Here is a 17,999-nt window from a genome sequence, read left to right as displayed (position 1 = left end):
TTTGTTTCCTCTAGGAAAACACGCGTTTTGTTGATCCAAGTTATGCCTTTTTCATTTTGGACGTGCAATTCTCCGTTTCATTTGATGGGTTACCGTAAAAGCGATGCTTGATTCTTGTCACTTCTTTTGCGGCACTAGAATGGTGGAGCTCTTTTTGATTATTAGTGCCTTTGCACAACTTTTAAATACTCACAATATTTTCCTCCTTTTGTTATCACAGGTTCTTTGTTGATAGACCATCCTATTGCTCAAGTTCTGATTGCTGAAGCTGAATCTTCGATTCTACAGTGCTGTTGAGCTCAGGGGCAGACAATCATGGTCTCCAAGGTACTAGTTTCAAGATCCTTCATTGCATTGGGTGTTTGACTGTACTGTTCTTTTTTTTTTTGCGTTAGCAGTTTATTTCTTTTTTACTCCTAGCTTGCAGTGGTACTTTCTTAGTGTTATTCAAAAATATTTTTGAGTGGTTATTCAAAATATTAGTACCAAGTGAAAAAGCCTTTCCAATCTCATTTGTTTTTTTTTTTCTGAGCCACCCATCCCAAGCTTGACCAGACCAGGGCCGTTCACTGTCTCTGTCGTCGTCCAAATAGACTCGGTCAAAATCACTCCAGCCAGAGCCAAACGGCCCACGGGCCAAGCCCAAACCGGGCCGCCGGGTAACGCCGTTCCCGCCATGGAACCCTAGTCGCCGCCGCGCTCGCGCAGCTCCGCCCTCCGGCGGACACCGCAGAAGCTTCCTTGCGCCGCGCCACCCACCACATTATCCTTCTTCCGCCCGGCGACCGCCTCGTCTCGCCGCATCGCTGCCTCCCCGCCTTCATGGGTCCTTCTGGCGGTGTCGAGGTGACGTTTGGGGTGGAGGTTGCGCGGAGGCGCGGGCTTTGGCCTGCTCCGTCGGTGCGGCGCCGCGGGCGGGCCGGTGCTGGGGCGCCGGGTGAGTCGATCGCGTCGCAAATTTGGCGGGTTACAAAAGACCGAATTTACAGTTGACTGGTCATCGGTCAAGCAGACTTTTCTTTTTCCTGGTGAAGTTGCAGAGTAGATAGAATGGTTGTCCATCACTAAAGATAGAATGGTTGTCCATCACTAATTTAGCATGTGCATACAAATCCAACGAAGCTGCTTTCTGAAAGCCTGGTTCATATAAACCCTTCATGATCACGAGGCATTGCAAATACCTTTTGTAACTAAGACAAAAAGTAGCTCAACAGTTGACAAACTTAAATACCTTGACTTCTTATTGCTTCTAAGCTAGAACGTACTTGTTGCATGTTCTTTATTTCGTCAGCTTGCCTGTGCTCTTCATTGGTTGGTGGTTTTGTCGCTTTGATACTTGCTCGGAACTCTGATACGTTAATATTAACTCGATGGTACCTTCGCATTGATACCTTATGTTTTAAAGTTTTAACAGCGCCTTTCCTTTTTGCAGGATAGCATCAGCTTGTTCATCCTATTTGTCTGCTTCATCGCAACCTCTGCTTTCCCTGAATCTGATATAAACAATCTATATGCTCTGAGGCACACAGTCGCTGAATCAAAAGGCTTCCTTCAGGATTGGTTTAATTCAGAAACTCATCCATGCAACTGGAAAGGTATAACTTGTGAACGACGACACACTGTTGTGGCCATAGAACTGTCATCTGTGCCACTCCGTGTCCCTTTTCCGTTATGCATCATGGCATTCCGGTCACTTGGTCGCCTCCAACTAAGTACATGTGATTTATCTGGTATGATTCCAGAAGCCTTGGGAGATTTGCAAAATCTTCAGTACCTGGACTTGAGCAATAACGAGCTTACTGGGCCCATGCCTTTCTCGTTATATGATTTGAAGATGCTGAAGGAAATAGTGCTAGACAGAAACACATTGTCTGGACAGTTGAGCCCTGCCATCGCTCAGCTTCAGAAGCTCACTAAGTTATTGATATCCGAGAACAACATCTCTGGAGAACTTCCTCCTGAGCTGGGCAGTCTGAAGAACTTAGAGGTCCTGGGCTTTCACCAGAACAGATTCAATGGATCGATACCAGAATCTTTTGGCAACCTGACTCAGCTCTTCTACCTTGATGCAAGAAAGAATAAGCTCACTGGATCAATATTTCCTGGAATAAGTGCATTGCAGAACATGCAGACACTTGATTTGTCTTCAAATAGTTTGGTGGGGCCAATACCTAATGAGATTACTCATCTGAAAATGCTTGAGCATTTATCTTTGGGGTTCAACAATTTCACTGGAGGGATTCCAAAAGAGATTGGTAACATGAAGCACCTAAAGGAACTCTCTCTGTGTGAATGCAACTTATCAGGCACCATCCCTTGGTCACTTGGTAGTCTTAGAAGCTTAACGGAACTTGATATATCAGGCAATTACTTTGATTCGGAACTCCCAGCGTCTGTTGGTGATCTGGGGAATCTAACCATCCTGATTGCAAGGAATGCAAAGCTCATAGGGAGCATACCCAAAGAACTTGGTAACTGCAAGAAGCTTACTCTTCTACGTCTGTCGTTTAATGGCTTTACTGGCTGTATTCCTGAAGAGCTTGCAGGCTTAGAAGGTATTGCCCATTTTGAAGCAGAAGATAACAGACTGTCTGGTCCTATTAGTGATTGGCTTCAAAAATGGGGAAATGTTGTTTCTGTAAACCTGGCAAACAACAAGTTCAGTGGTTCTATACGTCCCACCATTTGTCAAGCCAAGTTACTGCGGTCACTCGACCTGCATTGTAACGATCTCACGGGGAGTATCAAGGAGGCATTCAAGGGATGCAAGAACCTGGTTCAACTGGATTTGCAAGGTAACAATTTCAATGGTGGGATACCCGAATACCTGGCTGAGCTACCGCTCAAAATATTGGAGTTGTCTTACAACAGATTTACAGGAGTGTTGCCTGGAAAGTTGTTTGAGTCATCAACCATTTTGGAAATGAACCTGAATAATAATATGCTTACTGGCTATATCCCTGACAGCATTGGTAAACTCCACAGCTTGCAGAGGTTGAAAATGAGCAGTAACTGCCTGGAAGGACCTATCCCACAGGCAGTCGGTGCACTAGGGAATTTGACAGAAATATCTCTTGATGGGAATAGACTATCTGGGAGCATCCCGCAAGAGCTCTTCAACTGCAGAAACCTAGTCATGCTAAACCTGAGCTCTAATAATCTGACCGGACCCATCCCGAGATCCATATCACAATTGACTTCGCTCACTGGCTTGGTTTTGTCTCACAACCAGCTCTCTGGCTCTATTCCTGCTGAGATATGTGGGGGATTCACGAACCCAACTCATCCTGACTCAGAGTATGTTCAACATCATGGCTTACTTGATCTGTCATATAACTGGTTGACTGGTCGTATCCCACCAGCGATCAAGAATTGTGTTATTCTGGAGGAGCTACACCTGCAAGGTAACTTGCTGAATGGATCTATTCCTGCAGAGTTTGGTGAGCTGAAGAATATTAGAATTGTTGATCTTTCTTTTAATGCATTAGCTGGACCGATGTTTCCTTGGTCTGCGCCATTGCTCACCTTGCAAGGCCTTTTTCTGTCTAATAACCATCTAAATGGCATTATTCCTGCTGAGATAGGCCACATTCTTCCCAACATTGCAGTTCTAAACTTGTCCAGTAATGCATTTATGGCTACTCTACCCCAATCTTTACTATGCAGCAAGACCCTGAACCGTCTTGATGTCAGTAACAATAATCTATCTGGTAAAATCCCGTTGTCTTGTACTAGCTATGAAAAATCATCGAGCGAACTGGTCTTTTTCAATGCAAGCAGTAACCATTTCTCAGGGAGCCTAGATGAGTCTATCTCAAAGTTCAGACAATTGTCTTATCTTGATATCCATAACAATAGCCTCACCGGAAGCTTGCCATCAGCATTGTTCAATCTTAGTCTTTTGTGCTATCTTGATGTCTCAAAGAATGATTTCAATGGTGCCATCCCTTGTGGTATGTGCAATGTACCAAACATCTCCATTGTCAATTTCTCTGGCAACAATGAGGGCATGCATTGCTTATCGGATTGTGCTGAATCAAGCATTTGTGCAGCTGATAGTGTCAACTGTAAGGGGGCCCATACCCCTCGTGTAATTCTAAGAGTAGTGGCCATTTGTGTCACTGCCACCATTGTCGCTGTGGTTCTTCTGGTGCTTTTTCTGAGATGGAAGCTGTTGAGAAACAGGACGTTGCCCCTTGTACCAGTCACTGCCAGTCAATCCAGGGTTACAATTGAGTCAAGCTTAAGGGAACCTCTGAGCATCAATCTTGCTACATTTGAGCATGCACTGCTGAGGTTTACCATAGATGATATCCTGAAAGCTACCGATAATTTCAACGCGGTGCACATCATAGGTCATGGAGGCTTTGGAACTGTCTATGGGGTAGCGCTCCCTGAAGGCCGGAGAGTCGCGATAAAGAGGCTTCATGGTAGCCACCAGTTCCTTGGTGACCGTCAATTCCTTGCTGAGATGGAGACCATTGGAAAGGTGAAGCATCATAACCTTGTTCCCCTACTTGGCTACTGTGCTTGTGGTGATGACCGTTTCCTAATCTATGAACACATGCATCATGGGAGCCTTGAGATGTGGCTGAGGGACCGAGGAAATACTACTCCTAAAGCAATTGGATGGCCTGACCGTCTCAGGATCTGCCTCGGTTCTGCCCACGGGCTCATGTTCCTCCACCATGGCTTTGTGCCCAATATCATCCATCGGGACATGAAGTCGAGCAACATTCTATTGGATGAGCACATGGAACCGAGGATCTCTGACTTTGGCCTTGCAAGAATAATCAGTGCGTATGATACTCATGTTAGCACCAACGTTGCTGGCACGCTTGGTTACATTCCCCCAGAATATGCACTGACAATGAAATGCACTGCCAAGGGGGATGTCTACAGCTTTGGCGTTGTCATGCTGGAGGTGCTCACCGGGCGGCCACCTACGGGACAAGAGGTGGAAGAAGGGGGTGGGAACCTTATTGACTGGGTGCGGTGGATGATTGCCCAGGGTCGGGAAGGTGAGCTGTTTGATCCTTCCTTACCAGTTTCAGGTCTGTGGCGGGAACAGATGGTGCGTGTGCTTGCTGTTGCTCTGGAATGCACTGCTGATGAGGCATGGAAGAGGCCGACCATGCCAGATGTAGTGAAGGGCCTCAAGATGGCTCAGCTGATGAAACCTGAACCTCACGACCTCCAGGTCCAGGGACGTGTGGTCCAGACATGATCTTGCCACGCACTGCTGCCTACTGGTATGTTTTTATTTATGTATTAAGTGCTTCATGGGAGTTACTAGGACTAAAGTCATGCTTCTTTAGCCAGGATCCAGATCTTCTGTCCTGCATGTAGTCTTACAATGCTAACATATAACAAAAGTTTTAGTATATTAAACTGGATAAATGAAGTCTGCAACAACGTTCATAATATCCTATTGCAATAGCTTGGGATCTTTGGAGCGTTGAAGTGCTAGAATACTGCATTTTCATACAGGATTAGTGCTTATACTGTAACCTATACCACCTTGGACAGCAGTATTTATCATGTGATTTTTCATTTGCAGCCTGTACTTCCTGGAGATCAACCTACCAAAGGAGATGAGCTTGGAACATACAACCACACCCTACAACTCTTCTTCTGCTTCACAGCATCATCTGAAGTGGACAGTTCGTCAGTCTGTCAGGCAAATGGGCATGCATGTGTTAGGGCAACGAGAATAAGGCAGCAGACAGGAACAAAACTTTGGGCTAGATTGGTGCACCAGCCATGTAATGTGTATGCTGTTGTACTCCTGGTCCCCGTGCTTGACCATTTAACGATGAACGTCAACTTGTCGTCGGGTAATAAATTTTATTTTGAACTTTTGACATCCTGATCGCGGTATTATTATTTTGTTGCACTTGTCTGGCTGCCTGGACTTGTTGAGGCAGCCAAACTGTTGCAAAGGCCCCGTTTGGAACGAGGATTTGCGAAGTATTTTGTTGGAATCTGTACGGCTTCTCGTGAAATTGTCTGTCAGTGAGCGACTCGCCTAAGTTTTAACTCTCTTGCAGTCCCTACAGCCATGGAATTGGAAAGCTGTAGAATACTGTTAAACAGAAGCTTCATTTTACTCTGATTGCATCTTTCGCCAAGTTAGCGAAAGTGGTCAGGTAACAGCAGATCAGAAAGACTTCGTTGCTTGGCAGTTGGCACTATGAAAAGAGTAGAATTTTCACTGTTGAAAGTGCGTACATATAGGACTGCTATGGTCTATGGACAATGGAGACCAGGTTACAAGTTCAGCACACACAGGTACGAGGCCTCTCTGGGCAGAGTAGGAAGCTCCGGTTACAAGTTCAGCACACACAGTTCGCCCGAGCCTGCGGGGCTGCGGCAACTGGCCTGGCGGCGCGATTCGTGACGGGAGCTCAGGCTCAGGTTTGCTGCCACCTGCTGAATTGGGAACTGGCAAATCACGATTGGAAGTTTGGACGGTCACGGTCTCATGGGTGGCGTGTGGCGGGAGTACTATGAGGCGCGCGCGCGAGTCGCAGTGGTCGGGTCACAGGACAGGAGGTGCCGTGTCACTGCAGGTGGTTTTGCGAAACTTTGAAGTGATGTGATTAGTAATAGGTGAATAATTAGGCAAAAGAAAATTTTGTATGCACTGCAGCAAACTGAACATACTGCATCGTAAAATGAACGTAATTTGAGTTCTGAGATTGGACTTGCTGAGGACCTAGCACTGGTGGAAGTGCTAAGTATGCAAATGGACTTGCTGGTCTAGTATCATCTGTTACCTTCCTTCAGAATTTCTTGTTTTAAAAGGTATTATGTTACTTTCTGCCATAGCTGAAGCTGAATTCTCAAGTTCACTCTTGCTATCTTTCGAATTAGTTCTAGTACATATCTCATCAAATTGTATCTTTTCAGATCGTGGCACATCGCTATCGCTATCGAGGAATCACTGGTCTCTAATGTGCTGCTCAAAAGCAGTGTGTTGGAAAATGGACATTAGGTCAATTCTGGTTATCTTGTCAAATTCGTCCTCATCATTATTGTATAAAGTTTTTTTTTGAGGGGGTAAATTTTTTTTTTGAGGGGCCGCTCGTCACGCTCGTCAAAAAAAAAATGTCAGGCATGTTTCAGCCCCTTTTTGGTTAATTCTTGACTCAGCTGCATGGAATCAGTATGTATACTCTGTCGTGTCCTGAAAAATCAATACGACATACAGTGTTGGTTTTCTGTTCTGTCATGGTTAAGCAGCTATATTTTCTCACTGAATTGTGAATTGTTTGGGATCAGTGTGCAGTGCTTATGCTTTTCTGGCATTTTGTTTTCTATCGAGCAGTTCAACATATGGACCATCTTGCGGAGCTGATGCTTTCTATTTCTAGCTCTCTGTTTTCTCTTGAGGAAGTTTCAGTGGGAAACTACTGGTTATCTTAGTCATTTGGTGTTTTGCTTATTGAATTTTCTGAACATGACTCAAGAAACTACTGGACATCATCCGAAGTAGTTCGTGATAGCTAATCTGGTTCTTCTGCTGAATTCATCATTTCATCATGATCCTGGTTTGAGAAATGTCTGTTTAACATGGCCACCGGTAACTGTCGTTTTTTGTTCTGAAAAATGGTCTATGTGCATCTACGAATAGTGAGGAAACTGAAGAACGTTGTGTCTTGGATAGGCGTGGAACTCAAATCTTGAAATAAAAGCTTGGGAAAGGCGCAATTGCAGTACACTGGCACAACTTTTTCTGAGGTGTTATGCAGCACAATGCAATTTCAGTACATTGACATGATTAACTTGAAGTATGACTGACATGTTATGTTCAGTTGTGGCTGTTCTTGACAAATAGATCCTAATCAAGTTGTTCAGAAAAATTGTATCGCTGTCTAGTATGTCAGGCATATTTCAGCATAGAAACCATGTTCGGAGTTGCAATCGTTCCAGGCTTCCAGCACAGAGATGCCAATGTGCCATGGACTCCAGCATCATGAGCCACAACAATTTGAGACATGCCGGTGTCCGTTGCTCCGGAGGTGAGGGAGGAAGGATATGGCCGCGCTGGGCTCGCCGACGAGCCTCCACTACCTCCTGCTCCCCCCTCCTCGTCGCCGCCGCCGCGGCGGCCTGCGCCAACGCGGACGCAGGAGGCGCTGCTGGCGACGAAGGCGGCGCTCGCGGACCCGGCCGGCGCGCTGGCGTCCTGGAGAACAAAAAATATTTTTTCCTATTCAATGATGATAGTATAGTACTTAATTATTTACTTTCTTTATTTCTTGGGTTATTCCTAAAATTACCACATCGATTCATATGAACGGAAGAACGTTTTTCAATGGGGCAATGCGGAAGAGCGGAAGCCATGGCATATAATGAATGTGGTCCCTTTAATTTGGCAGGGTTCCGGATTTTCGGATAAACACTTTTTCTTTGGTTTCTTTTAAAAGTAAATAATATTATCAAATTCTATGGAGTATGAGCTGTTTACTGCTATGATAAGGCAAAGTGAAATAAATATCTTGCCAAAAATTAGATGGTGTATCCTAGCAATAATATAGCAGGTGAACAACATGACATCACGAGACCCATCGGTAGGGAGTCTGCCGATAAATATTCCCACCGGGCTAGAATACCATGGCACTGGTTTCTACATTCCTGCTGATTCTCCTCTCGCAGTTTTGCTTTCAGCCGCTGCATCACCGACACGGTTGGAGAGAGACTTGTTGGCTGAGAAAGTGAACAAGATTGTCGACATCGACGTCTTCGACATCCAGCTACTCACTCCGTTTCTCGGTATTGCTACAAGCTGCTCTTCTTAGTACTTATGGTGCATGTGTTCGTCACTTGTCGTGCATACTCCGTTCGTTTGTTGTTTGTAGTATGTTTGCTTGTTGTACGTGGTCCGTTTGCTTTGCGTGTAGTCTTTTTTTAATCTGGTCCGTGTAGACGGGTAGAGCCGGTTTGGTTGCCTGACTAACTCCTAGCAAGTTTTCTAGAGCTAACAAATACATATTTGGTTGCTTAGGTTATACTCTTAGCATGATTTAGGCTCTCTTTGGCACAACTTCTTGGATGGCTTTATGGAGAGATTCATTTTAAGCGCTGTGCCAAGCCGGTATTTTGCTAGTAGCTTCATCCACGCAGCACATGGTGAAGCTATTTTCTGCTTACGAGGGGGAGGAGAAGCCGAAAATCGTAGCTTCGCCTAGCTTCTCTTGCAAGTCCACATTTCGCCAAACGATTTTGAAAACGATTTTACCTTCACTAGAGAAACTACTTTAGAAGTTTTGTTAGAAGAAGCTGAAGCTATGATAAACGAATCCTTAACTAGTGCGAAAGGAACCCGCTAGCCAGGCTTATCTAGCACGCAAAAACCGGTCGTGCTAACTAAGCTAGGCTTGCACAGGCTGTCCCTGGCACAAGTAGCAAGTTGCCATCACCGCCTGTGTGCACACCTCCTCCTTGCACAATGCGCCGGCGCCAAAGCCATTGCTTTTTTTTTGTTGAAACGAAGCCAAAGCCATTGTGGCTCGGCCGCGCCCTGCTCCCCGTCCTCCTCTCCTCTGTCCGCGCCTTCCACCGCGTCCGCGTCGCGGCCACGTCCGTGCGGCGCCAGGCGGCCAAAGACGCCGCACCGAAGGTCCTCCGGCTTGCTGGTGCCGTTCGAATCGACGGGTCGAATTTTTTTTTGCGAGGAATGATTTTTGAATTTGTAACTCTCGATGCAATCTATTACTTTGTAGTCGGTAATTTTCAATTTCAAAGCTGTTATGGGATCCAAAAGGTAGCTATAAGATTCAAATATGCTGTAATTCTCACATCCGAAAGTAGCGCTGAACTTTACAGCTTTATTTTAGCCATTAAAATAGTTTTAAATAAAAATTTAATAACTACTAAGTTGTCGATCTTTATGCGAAGAAAGTTATAGCGTCAAAGCTACAATTTTCATATAAATATATTCTTATCCTAGAGCATACGGTAGAGTTATAATTTTTTAAAAGTCAATCATAGACGGACTAATTTTTGCACTTTAGTTGTGTAAGCATAATTTTAAACAGTAATTTTAATGCTTTTGATTTTTTTTATACAACTGTTTTGTTATTCGAAAGAAGAACTTATGCTTTCTTTTGGAGGACAAAAATATATTTCTCCTTTTCAAAGATGATAGCATAGTACTTAACTATTTACCTTTTTTCATTTCTTAGGTTATTCCTAAAGTTACCATATCGATTCATATGAAAAAATAAACAAATTTGGTGATTTTCAATAGGGCAGTGCGGAAGAACCGAAGCCATGGCATATAATGAATATGCTCCCTTTAATTTGGCAGGTTCCAGATTTTTGGATAAACATTTTTTCGGTTTCTTTTACAAATAAATATAATTATCAAATTCGAGTACAAGCTGTTTACTGCTATAATAAGACAAAGTGAAATGAATATCCTGCCAAAAATTAGATGGTTTATCCTAGCAACAATATAGAAAAATTACCGAGTGGCGAGCAGATGGACAATGTGACACCACAAGAGTCAGGAGCCAGCAGCAGTGAGCCTGCCGATAAATACTCCCATCGGGCTAGGATGCTAAGGCCCTCGGTTCTACATTCCTGCACTCTCTCTTCTTGCAGTCTTGCTTTCATCTGACGCATCACTGGCGCGGCTGGAGAGGGACTTGTCGGCTGAGGAAGCGAACAAGATTGTCGACATCCAGCTACTCACTCCATTTCTTGGTATTGCTACGAGCTGCTCTTCTTGGTACTTGTGGTGTATGTGATCTTCACTTGTTGTGTGTAGTCCGTTTGTTGTGTGTAGTCCGTTCGCTTTGCGTGTAGTCCTTTCTTTTAGATTTGGTCCATATAGAGGAGGAAGGGTCCGTGTAGACGGATAGCCTGTTTGGTTGCTGGCTAACTCCTAGCAAGCTTTCTAAAGCTAACAAATGCATGTTTGGTTGCCTGCTAAATTCCAGCAAGCTTTCTAAAGCTAACAAATTTATGTTTAGTTGCCTGGATTGTACCCTTAGCCTAACTTAGCTAGTGAAAAGGAGCCCGCTAGCCAGGCTTAGCTAGCACGCAAAAAACGGCCGTGCTAACTAAGCCAGGCTTGCACAAGCTGTCGCTGGCTCAAGTCATCCTCTGTGGCTCTTCCACGTTTTCCACCGCGTCCGCGCGGCGCCAGGCGGCCAGAGACGCCGCCCACCGAAGGTCTTCCGGTTTTGCTGGTGCCGTTCGAGTCGACGGGTCGGAGTCCAAGGCGGGGCCGTTCCCGCGGCGCGTCCGCGCTCGAGTCCGACGAGCTCGTCCGCCTCGTCGAGGAGCTGTAGGTAGAGTCCGGTCCGGCGTGCCTCGCCTGGATGCAGATGAGGAGTCGCCGCCGTACAAGATCTGGTCGGGAGAAGGAGCTCTCCGTGCACCAAGGGGCTACCGACGTGCTGGTGCCAGAAGGTAGCTGCAGCTCCTGGATCTTGAGGCAGCGCCATCAGAAATGAGGATTTTGCAGCTATTTTCTTCCTCTCATGATTTTGGGAGGAGAGCATGATTATAATTTTAGCCACTAAAATAGTTCTAGATAAAAATTTAATAACTACTAAGTTGTCGATCTTTATGACGTCAAAAGGCTACAAATTTCATATAAATATCTTCTTATCCTAGAGCATACGGTAGAGTCCTGATTTTTTGAAAGTCCATCATAGACGGACTAATTTTTGCACTTTAATTGTGTAAGCATGATTTTGAACAGTAAGTTTAATGCTTTTGATTTTTTTATGCAACTGTTTTGCTATTCGGAAGAAGAACTTATGCTTTATTTTGGAGAACAAAAATATATTTCTCCTTTTCAAAGATGATAGCATAGTACTTAATTATTTACTCACTTCATTTCTTGGGTTATTCATAAAATTACCATATCGATCATATGAAAAAATAAACAATTTCGGTGATTTTCAATGGGGCAATGCGGAAGAACTGAAGCTATGGCATATAATGAATGTGGTCCCATTAATTTGGCGGGTTCCGGATTTTTGGATAAACGTTTTTTCTTCGGTTTCTTTAAAAATAAACAAAATCATCAAGTTCTATGGAGTATGAGCTGTTTACTTCTATAATAAGGTAAAATGGAATAGATGTCCTGCCAAAAATTAAATGGTTTATCCTAGCAACAATATAGGGAAATTACCGAGTGGTGAGCAGGTGAACAACGTGACACCACGAGAGCCGGCAGGGAGTCTGCCAATAAATACTCCCACCGGGCTAGAATGCCAAGGCACTCGCTTCTACATTCCTGCACGCTCTCCTCTCGCAATCTTGCTTTCGCCCGCTGCATCACCAGCGTGGCCGGAGAGGGACTTGTTGGCTAAGGAAGCGAACACGATTGTCGACGTCCAACCGCTCACTCCATTTCTTGGTATTGTTATGAGCTGCTCTTCTTAGGTACTTGCGATGTATGTGTTCTTCACTTGTTATGTGTAGTCCGTTCGCTTGTTGTGCATACTCCGTTCGTTTGTTGTGTGTACTCCGTTCGCTTATTGTGCATAGTCCGTTCGCTTTGCGTGTAGTCCTTTCTCTGTAGATCTGGTCCGTGTAGACGAAGAATAACCTATGTAGATGGTTTGTATGGGCGTGGGTTGGGATGATCAATCGATGGAAGGTTTTGGATCTAGTAGAATGGATGGAACGCGGTGGCAACCGTGAAAGCATCTATTTTTATTTGCCTATTTTAAGATAATGGCATTACCTTACATATCTCATTACCAGGCCATTGTTGTTTGCTTGATATGTGTAGTTTGTTCACTTGTTGTGTGCAGTCCATTCTTAGTGGTTCAGCATGTGTTGTTTGCTTGATATGTGTAGGTTGTTCGCTTGTGTGTAATCCATTCTTGGAGCTCCAGTTGCATAGACGTGTAGTGTAAACACATATTGTGTAACGACAAGCAATCCATGGGAATTTGGGATCAGATGGAACCAAGATCGAACATGGTGTGATCATGATCTCGTATGAGAGGTTAATCGAGCTTGGATTTTAGATGTTAGCTACTAGAGAAGTCACGGTATTAGAGTTTACTTTTGCATGAAGTTTGAGAGGCTCTTTTTCTGTGCTGCGATATCTACTTACATGTTTCTTTTTTCTCAGGAAAAATCCTAGCTCCATCTTCATTTCGTACAAAGCGTATTTTAAATTTATTTATGTTGGAACAAATTATATTCGGATCATGCGCTGCTTATGACCTCTCTCAAGGCGATAGAGTTGTGGAGCTTTGATTACCGTACCTATGTCGTAGTGCAACACTCTCTGATGCTTACTCTCTCTTGTATTTTCGTTTTCACTATCAGGATCTGCGACGCACTACTGAAGTTCTGGTCGCCAAAAGCAGAGTCTTCGGAATCACCATTACGCTTAGGGGCACGTAACCATGGCTCCAAAGGTGCTGGCTTTAAGATCCCTTCTTTCGTTGTTCAATAGTTACTCATCACTCCATTGGTGTTGTTCAATTTTTATTTCTTTTTTTTCGTCAATAATGTTTTTTTTTCTTGCGGCTGTGCATTTTTTTTCTGATGGTGCAGCGGTACATCGTGCATTTCGTTGTTATTTTTATATGGTACGTTACGTTGTCATTAGTGTCGTTCAAATGTATTGCCAAAAAAAAAGAGCCACGTCAGCCTTTCAAAAAAAAAAAGAGCCACGTCAGTCGTTGCAACCTCACCTGGTCTTCATCTTTTCATCCGAGCCATCCGTGCCAACCTAGATGAAATCAAGGCCGTTCCTCTCATAGACCCGGCCAGAAATCACCCCGTAGCTCAACGGCCAAACCCGACCTCGCGCCCTGTAAGCCAGGAGGCCATGGAACCCTAGTCGCCGCCGCCGTTGCCGTCGTGTCGCTCCGTCCGCTGGCGGCGGCCGCAATAGCTGCCTTGCTCTGTGCAATACACGTTATCTTCTTTGCACTCGGCGACCGCTTCGTGTTGCCGCATCGCTGCCTCCCCGCCGCCATAGGTCCTTTGAGCAGGGGTGGAACGGATGAGCGGGCTTTTGGCTGCTCCGTCGATTCGAAGTCACAGCCTCACGGGCGAGTCGGCGCCAGTGCTGGGGCGCGGGGTCAAGTCGATCGCATTGCTAGTTTAGGGGGTTAAATGACCAATTTTACTGTTGGTCATTGGTCAAGCAGAGTTTTCTCTGCAGGAAGTAGAATGAGCTAGTTCTGTAATATTACAACGTACTAGTAGACATCTGGTTGTCTACCTGCAGTTTAGCACTTTAGCATGTCCTTTCTTAGAAATTCAATTATGTAAGCCCTGCATAAGCGTGAGCCACGAGGCATTGTCAAATAGAGATCCACTAGTTGAAGCACCTATAATAGGAACTTTTCTCATTTAGTAAAAAAAAAAGACTAAAAAATAAGTAGCGCCAACAATTTTACAAACCGTTTGGACTTATTATGTGCAAGGTAGTCTCTGTTTTCAATTCCTTCTTTTAGCATTTTATACATGTAAGTTATAAATGTTAAATGTGCAAGGTAGTCTCTGTTCGTTGGTTGAAGGTGTTGGTAATGTTTAGAACTCTGTTACCTGCACATCTGTAACTCTTATTTTAACTTTGCCTTTCCTTTTTGCAGGATGGAATCAGCTTATTTATCCTATTTGTCTGCTTCATTGCTACTTCTGCTTTCGCTGAATCTGATATAAACAATCTATATGCTCTGAGGCACACAGTCGCTGAATCAAAAGGCTTCCTTCAGGACTGGTTTAATTCAGAAACACATCCATGCAACTGGACGGGTATAACTTGTGAAGGACGGCGCACGGTTGTGGCCATAGAACTGTCATCTGTGCCACTCCGTGTCCCTTTTCCGTTATGCATCACGGCATTCCGGTCACTTGGTCGCCTCGACCTAAGTAGGTGTGATTTATCTGGTATGATTCCAGAAGCCTTGGGAGATTTGCAGAATCTCCAGTACCTGGACTTGAGCAATAACGAGCTTACTGGGCCCATGCCTTTCTCGTTATATGATTTGAAGATGCTGAAGGAAATAGTGCTAGACAGAAACAGATTGTCTGGACAATTGAGCCCTGCCATTGCTCATCTTCAGAACCTCACTAAGTTATTGATATCCAATAACAACATCTATGGAGAACTTCCTCTGGAGCTGGGTAGTCTGAAGAACCTAGAGGTCCTGGGCTTTCACCAGAACAGATTCGATGGATCGATACCAGAATCTTTTGGCAACCTGACTCGGCTCTTCCACCTTGATGCAAGCAAGAATAATCTCACTGGATCAATATTTCCTGGAATAAGTGCATTGCAGAACATGCAGACACTTGATTTGTCTTCAAATAGTTTGGTGGGGCCAATACCTAATGAGATTACTCATCTGAAAATGCTTGAGCATTTATCTTTGGGGTTCAACAATTTCACTGGAGGGATTCCAAAAGAGATTGGTAACATGAAGCACCTAAAGGAACTCTCTCTGTGTGAATGCAACTTATCAGGCACCATCCCTTGGTCACTTGGTAGTCTTAGAAGCTTAATGGAACTTGATATATCAGGCAATTACTTCAATTCTGAACTCCCAGGGTCTGTTGGTGATCTGGGGAATCTAACCGTCCTGATTGCAAGGAATGCAAGGCTCGTAGGGAGCATACCCAAAGAACTTGGTAACTGCAAGAAGCTTACTCTTCTACGTCTGTCGTTTAATGGCTTTACTGGCTGTATTCCTGAAGAGCTTGCAGGCTTAGAAGGTATTGCCCATTTTGAAGCAGAAGATAACAGACTGTCTGGTCCTATTAGTGATTGGCTTCAAAAATGGGGAAATGTTGTTTCTGTAAACCTGGCAAACAACAAGTTCAATGGTTCTATACGTCCCATCATTTGTCAAGCCAAGTTACTGCGGTCACTCGACCTGCATTGTAACGATCTCACGGGGAGTATCAAGGAGGCATTCAAGGGATGCAAGAACCTGGTTCAACTGGATTTGCAAGGTAACAATTTCAATGGTGGGATACCCGAATACCTGGCTGAGCTACCGCTCAAAATATTGGAGTTGTCTTACAACAGATTTACAGGAGTGTTGCCTGGAAAGTTGTTTGAGTCATCAACCATTTTGGAAATGAACCTGAATAATAATATGCTTACTGGCTATATCCCTGACAGCATTGGTAAACTCCACAGCTTGCAGAGGTTGAAAATGGGCACTAACTGCTTGGAAGGACCTATCCCACAGGCAGTCGGTGCACTAGAGAATTTGACAGAAATATCTCTTGATGGGAATAGACTATCTGGGAGCATCCCGCAAGAGCTCTTCAACTGCAGAAACCTAGTCATGCTAAACCTGAGCTGTAATAATCTGACCGGACCCATCCCGAGATCCATATCGCAATTGACTTCGCTCACTGGCTTGGTTTTGTCTCACAACCAGCTCTCTGGTTCTATTCCTGCTGAGTTATGTGGGGGATTCACGAACCCAACTCATCCTGACTCAGAGTATGTTCAACATCATGGCTTACTTGATCTGTCATATAACTGGTTGACTGGTCGTATCCCACCAGCAATCAAGAATTGTGTTATTCTGGAGGAGCTACACCTGCAAGGTAACTTGCTGAATGGATCTATTCCTGCAGAGCTTGGTGAGCTGAAGAATATTAGAATTGTTGATCTCTCTTTTAATGCATTAGCTGGACCGATGTTTCCTTGGTCTGCGCCATTGCTCACCTTGCAAGGCCTTTTTCTGTCTAATAACCATCTAAATGGCATTATTCCTGCTGAGATAGGCCACATTCTTCCCAACATTGCAGTTCTAAACTTGTCCAGTAATGCATTTATGGCTACTCTACCCAAGTCTTTACTATGCAGCAAGAGCCTGAACTGTTTGGATGTCAGTAACAACAACCTCTCTGGTGAAATCCCATTATCTTGTCCTGGGTACGAAGAATCCTTGAGCTCACTGATCTTCTTCAATGCAAGCAGTAACCATTTATCAGGGAGCCTAGATGGGTCTATCTCAAATTTCAGACAACTGTCTACTCTTGATATCCACAACAATAGCCTCACTGGAAGCTTGCCATCGGTACTATCCAATCTCAGTTATCTGAACTATCTTGATCTCTCAAAGAATGATTTCAGTGGTTCCAGCCCTTGTGGTGTCTGCAACATATTTGGTATCACATTTGCCAACTTCTCTGGTAATCGAATTGGGATGCATAGCTTATCAGATTGTGGTGCTCCTGGCATCTGTGCTCCTGATAGTATCGAGCATAAGGAGGGTCATCCACCTCATGTGATTCTAAGAGCAGTGACCATTTGTGCCGCCGTTGTGATTGTCATTCTTCTGGTGGTGTATGTGGGACGTAACCTGTCAAATAAGCTGTCAAGAAGCAGGCCTACACCATTTGAACCTCTCAGTACAACCCAAGGTCTACAATTGAGCTCGCTACAATTCATCCCGCCTCTGGCGTTGAGCTCCTAGGAAAGGAGGCACCGAGTAGAATAAAACTTATGGCTAAACTGGTCCACTAGCCTTGTCAGTTTGTCATTTGTATGCTGCTGTACTCGTGGTCCCTGCTTTTGACCATTTTTCCCTTGTTACAATGAACAGCATTTTGTCGTCGGGATTAAAAGTTTTTCTTGAATCTCACATCTTGATTGCAGTATCATCATGTTGCGGATGCCTTAGCCTGTCGAGGCAGCCAAACTCTTCTTACATTTTTTTTCTTCCCTTTTTGCTATCTTTCAGTAAGCAAAAATCGCGGTAAATTAGATTTTCATCACTTCCCGTGACTGCACTTTTCACTGTGGATTATGCATTCTATTTTCCACCCAGGAGTTGCTCTGATGTACTATTACTGCAGCAGCGCTGGTGGCCAAATCGGCTGAACCGTAGCGCTTGAGCAAGGGCGCGCCGCGCCCAAATTTCCGTTGAATTTTGCGGGCGAAAACCCCAAAAGGCCCCCAAACCCGAAACTCAACCGCGCAAGCGGGAAAACCATGTGAGCCGGACGCTCCAACCCAAAACACAAACGGTCAAAAATCC

General features: G+C 44.6%; 2 protein-coding genes across 2 annotated transcripts; both read left to right on the top strand.

Annotated features, from left to right (window-relative positions):
- Positions 1-850: 850 nt before the first annotated feature.
- Positions 851-5,882, top strand: LOC112885212 (leucine-rich repeat receptor protein kinase MSP1-like; the record flags this gene model as incomplete). Its single annotated transcript, XM_025950867.1, has 3 exons — positions 851-937; positions 1,433-5,252; positions 5,561-5,882. Coding segments are annotated over 2 exons (3,882 nt in total), but the record flags the coding sequence as incomplete, so codon positions are not given.
- A 2,118-nt stretch (positions 5,883-8,000) lies between these two features.
- On the top strand, positions 8,001-17,637 carry LOC112885201 (leucine-rich repeat receptor protein kinase MSP1-like). Its single transcript, XM_025950858.1, has 2 exons — positions 8,001-8,231; positions 14,589-17,637. Exons 1-2 carry the CDS (start codon positions 8,001-8,003, stop codon positions 17,433-17,435), a joined length of 3,078 nt encoding a protein of 1,025 aa, XP_025806643.1. The 3' UTR covers positions 17,436-17,637.
- Positions 17,638-17,999: the final 362 nt, after the last annotated feature.

The sequence above is a fragment of the Panicum hallii genome, chromosome 1 (assembly GCF_002211085.1).
Source record: "Panicum hallii strain FIL2 chromosome 1, PHallii_v3.1, whole genome shotgun sequence".
NCBI classification, from domain to species: Eukaryota; Viridiplantae; Streptophyta; class Magnoliopsida; order Poales; family Poaceae; genus Panicum; species Panicum hallii.
This window is presented reverse-complemented; position numbering and strand designations above follow the sequence as displayed.